Source organism: Notothenia coriiceps, unplaced genomic scaffold (genome assembly GCF_000735185.1).
Source record: "Notothenia coriiceps isolate Sejong01 unplaced genomic scaffold, NC01 NC01_scaffold00024637, whole genome shotgun sequence".
Classification (NCBI taxonomy): domain Eukaryota; kingdom Metazoa; phylum Chordata; class Actinopteri; order Perciformes; family Nototheniidae; genus Notothenia; species Notothenia coriiceps.
The window spans coordinates 71,166-83,559 of record NW_011357338.1 but is presented as its reverse complement, the minus strand read 5'-3'; the positions used below and the strand labels follow the sequence as shown (position 1 = coordinate 83,559).

General features: G+C 41.2%; 1 protein-coding gene across 1 annotated transcript in view; it reads right to left on the bottom strand.

Moving 5' to 3' along the window:
- LOC104955114 (semaphorin-3D-like) overlaps positions 1-12,394 on the bottom strand; it is a 36,651-nt gene that overhangs the window by 8,485 nt on the left and 15,772 nt on the right. Inside the window, exons 8-10 of the mRNA XM_010782342.1 lie at positions 11,127-11,301; positions 2,001-2,065; positions 1,664-1,803 (exon numbers count right to left, since the gene is read on the bottom strand). Coding sequence (XP_010780644.1) covers positions 1,664-1,803; positions 2,001-2,065; positions 11,127-11,301 — 380 coding nt within the window. The remainder of the gene's footprint in view (positions 1-1,663; positions 1,804-2,000; positions 2,066-11,126; positions 11,302-12,394) is intronic.

Sequence of the window (12,394 nt, the reverse complement as noted above, 5' to 3'; positions counted from 1 at the left end):
CTTCTCGGTCTTCCCGCGATCTTCCCGCGTCCCGCCCACCCCGACCCTTTCCGATTACAGCCGAGCCGCTCCGATTACAACGAGAGTTAGAACGAGAACGTGACGTCATATTTACATTAGACGGATCCTTTCTAGCCATAACCTTCCTAGTGTGGGGCGCTGGTGTGGGCCAGCGCTGGTGTGGGCACTAGGAAGGATCACTTCTTGCGCCATATGGCTCTGCTAGTGCCTGACGAGTTTTAAGCTAATAGCCTATAAAGTTATGAATATTAGAAAGTTATTTTCATTGAAAAAGGCGCCACAACTGCTGCAGCAGCAGCAGTATCAGCAGCTGACAACAATGTCATCACCAGCAGTGAAGAAATGGATGATGTTTCAGGTTTGTGAATCTCATGGTGATATCTGCAGTCTGGCTGACTGAGTAAGAAGTGAAAAAGAGTGATGTAACGTTAATGTTATAGCTAGTAAACATGGAGTAACCACACGAATTATACCCTTATATGTTAGTATGTATACAGAACATGACTAAAAATTACCCTAAGATGTAATGTTAACCCTTCATACCTCAGTCTACCTTTAAGACACTAAAATAACGTATTCCAATTTTTATATTGTTTTGGAATTATACCGTCTCTCGTTTCAGTACACTTAACAACGGAACCATAGCAACGGAACTGACAGGGAAAGGAACTGACAGGCAACCCTCTGAATCAGACTCCGATTGGCTGTGACTGCATGAGAATAGATCTATAAACAATAAGCAATGCGCCAGAATCAAGGTGAGACTATCCGCATCCTTTAAAACTCTACGCACATTCGTTTCACCGAAATAAGTAAACGACTGTATTTGAGTGAGTTAAGGCATTAGTTTGCTTCATTAAAGGATGTNATAAGCAATGCGCCAGAATCAAGGTGAGACTATCCTTTAAAACTCTACGCACATTCGTTTCACCGAAATAAGTAAACGACTGTATTTGAGTGAGTTAAGGCATTAGTTTGCTTCATTAAAGGGTCTTAATGAATAAGTGTTCTCCAGTGCCTTTGTCAGCTTTAAGGTATTATTAAGGTAGGGTTAATGTTGCTCTCAAAGTGCACCAGATTGATGCTTTTAACTTCAATATTTAAAAAAAAAAATCTTCCCGGGGGAGCATGCCACCGGACCGCCCTAGAGGAGGCGACGACCCCCCTAAAGGATGTTCGGTCCACCCCCCACTTGTAAAAAAATAGCACTTTACCCCTGCACTCCCCAACAACTCCTGGGCTAAGCCCCGGATCTCCTACAATCCTAAATCCGCCACTGCATGGGACCTTTAAGGCTCATAGTAAGTAAAGTTGTCAAAGTCAAATCTGTTTTCAGATGTTTAAAAGTAATTACTGTTGCAGCGACAAATGTCTGTTTTTTGCCCATGTTCTCAGATTTAAGACTTGGCATGAAGAAGATGTAACCCCTGTACAGTAAGAAAACAAAGTCCCTCTTCAAACTTCAAAGTGAATCTATAAATATAGAGAAGGGAAGAAAGGAAAGAATGAGGGAGATAGTTTTTGTGATGGTGGTGTGTGTGTGTGTGTGTGTGTGTGTGTGTGTGTGTGTGTGTGTGTGTGTGTGTGTGTGTGTGTGTGTGTGTGTGTGTGTGTGTGTGTGTCGATTAGTGCACTCTCTGACCTCTTCTCTGCGTTCAGATCCACGTCTCTGTATGTACCATCGGATCTGAGCCTGTTGAGATTTGGGGATACACTCGAGGAAGGTGGAGTTGCTCTGCACCCCATAAAGGACTCTCTCCTCCACCCGTCCCCCAACAAGACCTGCAGAAAACATGACTGTTATTGATCCAAACTCTTTTCTCTGGTTCTAAATAGAAAGATGTCTCGCAGGTATCCTCTCGAGACTTGTTAAGTAATTCATTTATCTGTTTCCTGGATGTGTGTTTACAGCTCGCAGAGAGATTTTCTTAAGAAGACAGATAAAGGCTTCATTTATTAAAAGAACAAAGTCTACGTACTGTCTTTGGTGTCCCAGCACTGGCTGGCTGGGTCTCCATGCTTGATATCCTGTCTTCTGGCTCGCCTGGAAAACAAACACACAACGTGTAAATAGATTACAAGAGATTATAAATACACATTTTGATAAAATGTAAGAGACAGTGCCGACAACCATATTTTCTCACACAAATCATCAATTCAATAATTGTTCAGTTATTTTTCAACTGAGACAGAACCTTAAAAAATATAAAACATAACAATAGAATGGCACTTGGTATAGAGGATGATTTATTGTGTATAGCTTGGACTGTTCAAACAACACATTGAGAGCTGTTTGTGATTATTTGTTTTAAAAACTTCAGTGAAAGTTCACTTGCATTTTATCAGTAGGGAAATACTTTTACTGATCTCAAATTGCTAACAAAAGTTATAAATACTTTTTGTATCCCACCCCCTGTGATTTGGATTTTTTTTATGTGTAATGGGCCTTTCCTTGGCCTATGATACCCATTCCAAATTCATTGAATTGTGGGATGGTAGTTTATTCAGTGACCCTGCTGACAGATGAACAAAAAAACGGAGCCAGAAACATAACCTTGGTGTAGGTGGATTGGAGAAAATAAATAGATAAAAAAAACACCTCTTACACATCTCAAAATGAATGAACATGTAAAGAAGTTGCCTGAATATTACCTTTAGCAAAGGTTTTTTTCAGAACCACTTTACATGTGATTTAGGGTGACCTCGGATTACTGTTAACCTTCAGTGTCTTACTCCAGTTAACACCTGTAAAACCTTAGGCAAATACACCACAACTTCTGAAGTCATTCTGTCTACTACAGAGTTATTTATTCCCTACAAAAATGACATTCAAACAATGTTTCTTTGGCCTCTGGCTTGATGACGCTCACTTCGCTCCTTCAGTTTGTATTGATTTTGCCTCCTCCACCTTCTGTCAGTGCACTGTGATAGGACATCTGTAGCCTACACTCGCTGACACTGTGGAGATCATCTTTCAAATAGCACTGGAAACCAAATGCAGGAACTCCACTGTTCCACAAACCCAAACAGCATCCCCACTGGCCAATAATATGGCATTGTGACCTCTAACTGTAGGGTATATATTCTGTAGAGCAAGCACACAAACAAAAACACACACATGCAGTAAAACACCCATATGTGCTTTTTCACCCAAGAAGTGAACTGTAGAGGTATGGAATGACAGTAGCATTAATCAGTTGAGGAACAGCATCTAAAACCAATGCCTCAAATGGACTAATAACCTTTGGAATGGAAAAATGCTGAATATGTGACAAGAGCCAAAATAGAAAACATATTTAGCAAGAACTATGGACTTTGCCTGACAGTCCAAGAATACACACACACACACACACACACACACAGACACACACACACACACGCACATACCTTACGCAGATAAAATAGCCCAAAGTGGTCTGTTTTCAGCAGGCTGTGGTCGCGGTCCTGGAACCCATGCTGCGGAAGTCTGATGTCCTTTATTTATCCACGATTGGATGAATGGGAATGGGTCAAATTTGTTGATAGNNCACTACACTACACANTCCTCATGTGTTGTATAGGCTGGCATGATAGGCTGTTCAATGGGGCTGATGTGTTGTGTAGATTCTGCCAGAAGGAAAATCAGCGGGGAGGTGCCACATTGCTTTTCTTCCCGACTGCAACGCTGGTCCCGCAAATCAAGCAAAACGTGATTGGTCGATATTCATTGTGGGGGTGGGGGAGGAGGGGGTGTTAGATAGATATAGAGTTGTAGTAAGTAGATAGAGTTCGCTATGATTTAGGTTTCGTTTATGCATAGAGTAGATTTTAATTACATTTCCTTTTTTGTTTTGGATTTGCTTGGCGAGCTATTTTTAGAACATGCCCGGCGGGCGACTCACGTTGCCCCTGCGGGCGAATGAGTGCCCACGGGCGACTGAGTGCCCGCGGGCACCGTGTTGGCTACCCCTGCCCTAGAAGCTACGTAAAGGTACGTGTTGTGATGTTTGTCTTTGCTTCCCCTTTCACAAGTTCAGATCACTCAGTGATGATACTATATACCTAAATAATCTGTGGAACCTCAGCTTTAATCGGAGATCCTGTATGTGCAGATACGATAAGTAATAAGGGTACTTTTATCTTGAGTTCTGTGCCAATGTCCTTTAGCATTTTTCGCTAAGGGGTCATTTAGATGCTTCTTATGAGACTTGTGTTTTGTTTTGGTAAAAATGGTTTATATCGTCAGTTAGCTGAGATTATTTCCGTTAATCTGGTATAACACATTAATAGGTTCTTAAATATTAAGATCCCCTGAGACACAGTGTCCTGAAAAAAAAAAACAGGGTCCCCTTGGGGCTTAACAGGTTAATAGTTTGTTTGGGTCCCTCACTTCTGTTTCGCTTCTCATGCACTAATTCGCTAAGCTGAACAGCCAATCAGTGATTTCTTTGCTCGACCACCTCCCGATTCAACAAATCGAATCGGTGGCGGAAGGTATCGGCACGGCCGAAAAGACACGATGGTGCAGTACACACCAATCTGAATAGGGCGACACAACGCTCATCGATGGCCCGACATCTATCGACGCCGAAAATTGGCTCGGTGTGTAATGATCTTAAGTTGGTGAACTATCCACATTTAATGGGCAGGATATCTTAAGTGTTCTACCCCTTAAAAAGACGTGCACTTTAATTAGCTCATTAAAAGGTCTCTACTTAAACAGCAATTCATATGCTAAGATATAACCTGCATTATCAGTCTGCAGCCTCGCTTTATTTCAATACTTTTCCAACATGCTGTTCCTATCTCGCTTCATGTTTTATTGTCGGCTATCTGTTTTCCTTTCTTTCTCTTCCTTTCCCTTTTCAATTACCCTCGACTGTCTTTATACTAACAAGTAGGTCTCCTTTGTGCTTGTTAAATAAACAGATTCAAACCAGCGGCATGCGGTTTACCTGTTTATTTTCCTTATTAGCGCAGGAAATCAGTCAGGCTGCGTGCCTGTTTGCAAAACCAATAGATTGATTGCAGTTGGTTTGTGGTAAAGTACAAATTGTATATTTATTATTTGTGGTTGTCCGTCTGGTTATTTGAGAAAGCTACAATGTGCTGACTATAGTTTTCTTAAAGTGACTGTGGTTGTGTTTCAGAATGATGTGGGTGGGCTGAGGAGTCTGACCAATAAATGGACCACCTTCCTCAAAGCCAGACTTATATGTTCCATCCCTGGACCGGACGGAGTGGACACACACTTTGATGAACTTCGTAAGTGATTGTAGGATTAAATGTGAAAATCTAGGCCACTACAATACGTTTTATCTTTCCAATTGGCCTTCTGAGAGCAGTTAAGAAAGGGACAGCATTTCCAACTCGGCAGTAGGAAAGTGGTAGACTTTTTTTTGTTGTGCAGATAAAGGTAAACAAACAAATATCCTTTATTTTGCTCCCCCTTTTTCCAATAGAGGACATATTTATGCTTCCTACCAGAGATGACAAAAACCCCAAAGTGTATGCAGTGTTCACCACCTCCAGGTAAGTTAAGTATTAATCATACTATCATCAACATCAAAGGCACTTTCTCTTTAACCCGTTTCCTCTTCTCTCAGCTCAATTTTCCGTGGCTCAGCAGTGTGTGTGTACAGCATGGCGGACATAAGAGCTGTGTTTAATGGACCCTACGCCCACAAGGAGGGGCCCGACCACCGATGGGTAGAATACGAGGGAAGGATACCCTATCCCCGTCCTGGAACGGTAGGTTACCCACTAAAGGGAATGACATTTAAAGCTGATTTTCTATTCACAAGTTGGAATATAATCCTCTACTGTATGTTTTTGCTAATTAAAGAATAATACACATGGCTTAATTTAAAAGTACTGGATTCAAAGAGTGAGATGTTCATGATGCTGTAGGTTATGCATGCTCACATCTGCGCATGATGTATGACATAACCTTGGCTTTGAAGAGGTTGCTCAACATATTAATCAGACTCTTGTTTTATTTTGTTTACAAAATGTAATCAAGGAAGGGAAAGGGATGTATGGGGAATTCAGTGTATGCTTCAGGTGTGCAGCTGTTTAAGCTTTAAGATATACAGCATGGGGGACCTTGGGTGACAGATGTTCCAGATGTGCTTTGCCTACTGCTGTTCTGCATTTGACCACCAGAGGGAGGCATGCACCATTACATTTTTAGACGCAAACCACTGGATGAAGGAAATATGGGAAACATACACAAGAGACACTCAGTGCTTTAAATCATCATGTCATTTTGAACATTTTGAATAAGATCAACATTTTGTTTGTCCTTCAGTGTCCCAGCAAGACATATGACCCAAGGATCAAGACCACCAAAGACTTCCCAGATGAGGTGGTCAGTTTCATTCGATTCCACCCTCTCATGCATCAGTCTGTGACTCCTCTGACTGGCCGACCCGTGTTCACACGCGTCCGAGTGGACTACACCCTGACTCAGATCGTGGTGGACAGAGTTTTGGCAGAGGATGGACAATATGAGGTCATGTTTCTAGGAACAGGTGAGAAACCCACCTCTCCTCTGTCTTCACTTGGAGTTCTATTTTTGACCAACAGAGGGCAATAAACCACTATAAATTGTCATCAGCCATTGACACTTTTTTCCTGATGCGATTATGGTCTAGTTGTTAGAAAGATTTATGAACTTAAGGTTGCAGTATTCTTACTATGGTACATTTTTAACAAAGTATTTCTCAAAATAACGTCAGAGGAATGTGGAAATTGTGTCAGTCCCTTAGAGATCAAGAGTAAGAAGAGTATCTCTTAGTGCTTGTTTTATTGTGCTTGTTTTATTGATACAAATACAATATTCATACCTGGCTGGTTCAAGTAATTCACATTTGAATGGAACATTGATTTTGTGTGGTTTGCTTGATTCATCTCAATCACCCCTTTTGCTTCCCGCCTAACTCTCTGTCGTAGATGCCGGCTCAATCCTGAAAGTGGTGAGCATCACTCAGGAGAATTGGTCAACAGAGGAAGTGGTGCTCGAAGAACTCCAAGTTTTCCAGGTTTGTGCACACACACAAATACAGAAACAGATACACAGACTTTCATTCACTTCAAGTCTTTGATAAACGATGCCAACTGTTCTCTAGCTTTCCTCCATGGGATAGTGAAACATTAAGCATGCACAGCTAGAAACTGTGCACCACAGATGGATTTTTTCTGAGCTATTTATCCACAGACTCATCTGTTACGCAAAGTACTCCCACAGTGTGTATATATTGAGGTGATAAAGCTGGTGACGTTTATTTGTTTATTTTTTGCAGGTTCCCACTTCCATCCTCAGTATGGAGATGTCTTCTAAACAGGTTCGGCATCATTCTCATAAAACAATTTCACACACTCTTCCAACACTATTTACTATTTTCAAGTTGTGTGTATAGGTCTGATGTGGCATGAAAAAAATCTGTTATCTCCCCAATTCATAAACTATTCAATTTCACCCTCTCTCTTTAGCCATTTTTCTATAGCTCTCTCTCCCCCCTTGCCTCATTATCTTAGGGTCAGGGGTGTCAGTAGACACTTCAACTCCAATCATTGCTTCCATAAATCTCCAGCAGTGTTCACCCTGTGTGTGTGTCTGTAAGTGCATGCTCTCTGGTGTTTTCAAAATGTTGTTTGGAAGTTCAGCCTAGGAATCTCCATAACTTAAGGCGAGTCAGAGCAGGTCCTTACTGACATTTGTAAGAACATCCTTGAATCTCTGTTGTTTTTTGTTGTTAAGAATTTTAGCTAAATATACATGAGAAGAAAAACCTGTTATGAATGTGTACTGGAAAAGAAAACGGTCATCATTTTCTGCATGTTTTTCAATATCTAACCAAATTAATTTCCTTTCTAAATAATTCATTTCAACTTGTACCTTCCCTAAAGCAAAGTGTGGTGTGTGTTTCATTATAGCAACAGCTCTATGTGGGTTCAAGTGAAGGGCTAGCCCAGGTCTCACTCAGTAGATGTCACCTGTATGGCCAAGCCTGTGCTGAGTGCTGCCTGGCTCGAGACCCCTACTGCGCCTGGGACGGAAACACATGCTCTCAATACGTCCATACATCCAAGAGGTAAGATACAGTCTTGAAAATTCACAATCGTACAGCATTAACCAACATGAAAATGTATCTTTATAATTCTTTTTTTTGTTAAGAGCTAGTAGATGGATACAGTATTCACAGTAAACATATAGGAATTAAAAATCTGTTACTCTTTGCACACTCAGGACAGGAACAACAATGGTGTGCCTGTTGTTGACTCGTGAACTTTGTAAAAATAATGACAGGCCATGGTAACTTGTGCTCAAATGTTCTAGGTTATGACCCCAATGCACCCACATCGTTTTTTAGGTGTATTCTGCTTTACATCACTCACCATATAAACAAAGAGAGGTAACTCTGTGTTTATAAAAAAAAACACATTTTATATCAAGGTCTGTCACATATCAAAACCCAAACCCTGTAATCTGCTTTAAACTGACCCTGTGTTGCCCTACTTATCCATGATGTGTGTGTGTGTGTGTGTGTGTGTGTGTGTGTGTGTGTGTGTGTGTGTGTGTGTGTGTGTGTGTGTGTGTGTGTGTGTGTGTGTGTGTGTGTGTGTGTGTGTGTGTGTGTGTGTGTGTGTGTGTGTGTGTGTGTGTGTGTGTGTAGTNTTCTGGGGCCATTTGGGTGGATTTTTCATATCTCTGGCTCCCCCTGATGGCTCGATTCCATTGGCTCTGACGGTTAGAAAGAGATGTCACATGTCAAAATCCATCAGGGGGAGCCAGAGATATGAAAAATCCACCCAAATGGCCCCAGAAGAGGTTTTTTTTTGCTAAAAATGTCAAATATCACTTGTTTTACATCAATCTTGATACAGGGTACTTATTATATGTTGTACTTTGGATTCCTAAAGCTTTTAGTCTACTAACCCATCATCCAAGGTTAGTTTTCACTATAAGTACAAAATATTTTTTGGAAGGAGACTATAATTTACAGTTTTTTACCATGTTCAATCTGAATTTTCTTTAAAATAAAAAACATTTATATTGAATCTGACTTTTCTACATCCAACTCACAGGTTTATCATTACTTTGAGAAAAAAGATTATTAATTTCACCCATTTAGAAGGGAAGATATGGTCATTGTTCTGGGAATGTCATTTTCGAGCCCGAAACCTGAAAAACAGGCTTGGGGTTTAACAGGTTTTAAGAAGGCAAATCTGAGATTTCATTTAACTCCAGCTCTCGACACAGGTTCGGGAAAGCCCCATGACCTTCTCGCTGTAGAGTGAAAATGGAACACACACGCTATTTGTTCTTTATTTATATCACGCAGTCTTCCTTCCGGTTGTTGCCTCTTTTGAATGAAGAATACACACTACCGACGCCTGCTGGTAAGGAGAGTTATTGCCACTCACGCAGCGCAGTTCGTACGTGCAACTTGGCCGTCGGCTGAAGTCTTTGCGGTGTGTTCCAGTGCAAAACATGGCCAAGACGCAGGCGACATGAGGCGACGTGAGGTAAGGCGACGTGAGGTGAGGCGACTTGAGGTGAGGCGACGTGAGGTGAGGCGACGTTCCATCGGGACGTGTTCTTTGGTGTTCTTTGGTGTCAGTTTGGTGTAGACCTTTTTTCACTCTACAGATTTGCCTTCTTAATAGTTTGTTTGGGTCCCTCACTTCCGTTTCGCTTCTCATGCACTGATTGGCTAAGCTGAACAGCCAATCAGAGTGATTTATTTGGCCGACGGCCATGTCGAATCGGCGGCGGAAGGTGTCGGCACGGCCGAGAAGACACGACGGTGCAGTACACACCAAGACACACCAATCTGAGTAGGGCGACACGACACTCATCGACGGCCCGACATGTATCGACGCCAAAAATCGGCTTGGTGTGGAAGGACCTTAAGAAGCTTTAGTTGTACAGGAAAGGCTGTTATGGTTCGACACACAAAAACACACTCCAAAAAAATGGAAGCCCTTAATTTGGAGGTTTTACAATGGTGATAATCTTCAAAGCGCTTGAAGTGAAGTGCCCTTACTTCTTTGATTATTGAAAATAAAGGGAAAAAACAACATAAAGAGAGCGAGAGCGAGAGAGAGAAAGAGAGAGATAGCTGAAAGAGAAGGAAAAAGACTGTAATCCAGAGGAATGTCCTTCCAGTCTGCCTTACAGCTTACTCCCAAGTCATAAACACGATGAAAGCTTTTTTCTAAGAATGTAGCAATAGGCCTCCGAATGCTAATTGGAAATTGCTGTGTGGGCTAGTCCCTTTTGGAACGACTAATGCTACACTGTACGGTATACAAAAGGTCCCCTTTATGAATCTGTTAGCTGTGCAGTGCCATCCGAGCTAACAGTTGTTTTGTCCTGCTGAGAAATATAACTTAATGGGCAGTGAAACATGATACGCCTCTCAGATGTCTTGCAGCATCTAACAACTGAACAGAATTTTTGATTTAAAAAATGGTTCTGTTTGACTTTGAAGTTTTGCATGCATTGCATTTCTAGCCATTTTGAAATGATGACATGTAGCTCTTGTTCCAGTAGAGGCTGAATGCTCTGACTGTAAGTTGCATTGGACAAAAAACATCTGCCAAATTAACATAGTCTCATGTAATGTAATGGAAGCACACAAAATAGCCTTTCTTTATCAACCTTTGAATGGACAAGGCAAGCAAATCCTTTTGGTTAAAGAAATATGACAATGAGATGGTGCAAATAATCGATCTCAGTGACAATGTAAGCAGCAGAACTGAGAATGCCCCGTCAGCAGGGTACAAAGAGGCTAAAACATGATTTACTCCCTGACAGACTCTTTTGAATGACTACAAAAGGAGAATGTATCAGGAAGGCCTCCTCCGGAAAACACTTCTGTAGTGGCTGCCACAAAGACCCTAAGACCATCAGATCCCTATAGGAGTCATGACTCCCTCCTGCTATTTTCCTCTATAGTCCTACCTATCTTACATGCACCATTTCATTAATTCATATTACCAACTGGGTCCCATAGTCTGTGTAATGTAGAAGTATGCTTGTTTGGGCTTTAACCCTCCCCTTTCCCCACAACCTGTCCCCCCATATGTCATATCCTCACCACCATGCCTCTGTATACCTATGCACTGTCCTCCTCCCTCTTGTGTAATATCTCACCTTGCACACACGAGCCACTCGAGACAGGATACTCTTGTCATTGCCTTCCCACGAAACCTCGCGGAAGAAGAAGTATATTTTATCATCATCTGGATTGTAGGTGTCTGCAATGGGATGAGCTGATATAAACTTGGCCTCTGAAGAAGGGAGAAAATAAAAAGGGGGGGGGATTGTTAAAATAAGTCAGGTAATGGATTTGCCATGAGCTGCAGCCTTGAGGTGGGATTAACACTACACCTACTGTAGCACTTATTTGCAAACGTTCACTATTCCTACAGAAAGCTGGATTTATGATGTAATGATGTGAAGTAAGCTTATGCATATGCTGCATGTACATTCAATTTGACATACAGTTTGATACATGGGCTAAGGCAGTGATATGCCAGGATATTTAGGTAAGAGCAGTAAGTAAAAGCAAACTGAAAACAAATAAAGAACATAAAAAAAAATATAAAAGTTGAACATGTCGGCAAACAATTTTGGCCGATTTACATCAAATAGACAGAACAACATTAGCATTATTTTTGTATTTGTGTTTTTGGGCACCCAATGGATAGACCAACATAAACTGTCCTTCTTGCTCTGTCTTTCTGTGAAAGATCGCGAGGGACACTGCAAAGTTGGTTACCATGAGAGATGGTCATTTGAAAATACTGATTACTACAGCTTTACACATTTTTTCAAAAAAAGAAAGAGCATCGAAGTGTTTTTCAAACAAATATATAATATTTTATAAATGATCCTAAACGTTTGTGTTTCAAATCTTAATCTGCTAATAATTAGTAGCTATAGTTGTTAGATGTATTATAAATAAATGTGCTACAGTAAATGACAAGTTACCACATTAGAAAACAAACATGCTTAGATTAATCAGTGATAACCATGTTAAGATGTTGCACAGTGTGACAGGATAAACAATGCATACTAGATATAATGTTGAAAGCAGCAGTGATGAAAGGAGACAATCAACAGCATGTTGTCATGACTCAGGCGGGAACAAGTCCAAAGACTTAAGTATTGCAGAGAAATTACTTCACTTTATTTCAACCCCTAGAATCAGAGCCAAACCCCAGAGGGTGATTCTCCGACTGGAACTGCTTAATGTACGCTGCTAACACACGCGACAGAAGGTCATTGTTAGTGCTGCAGCATTGGAAAGAAGTAACAGAGGCAGAAACACTGCAAGAGGTGACGTGTTCTCTCTCTCTCTCTCTGCCTACCCTGCGCCAA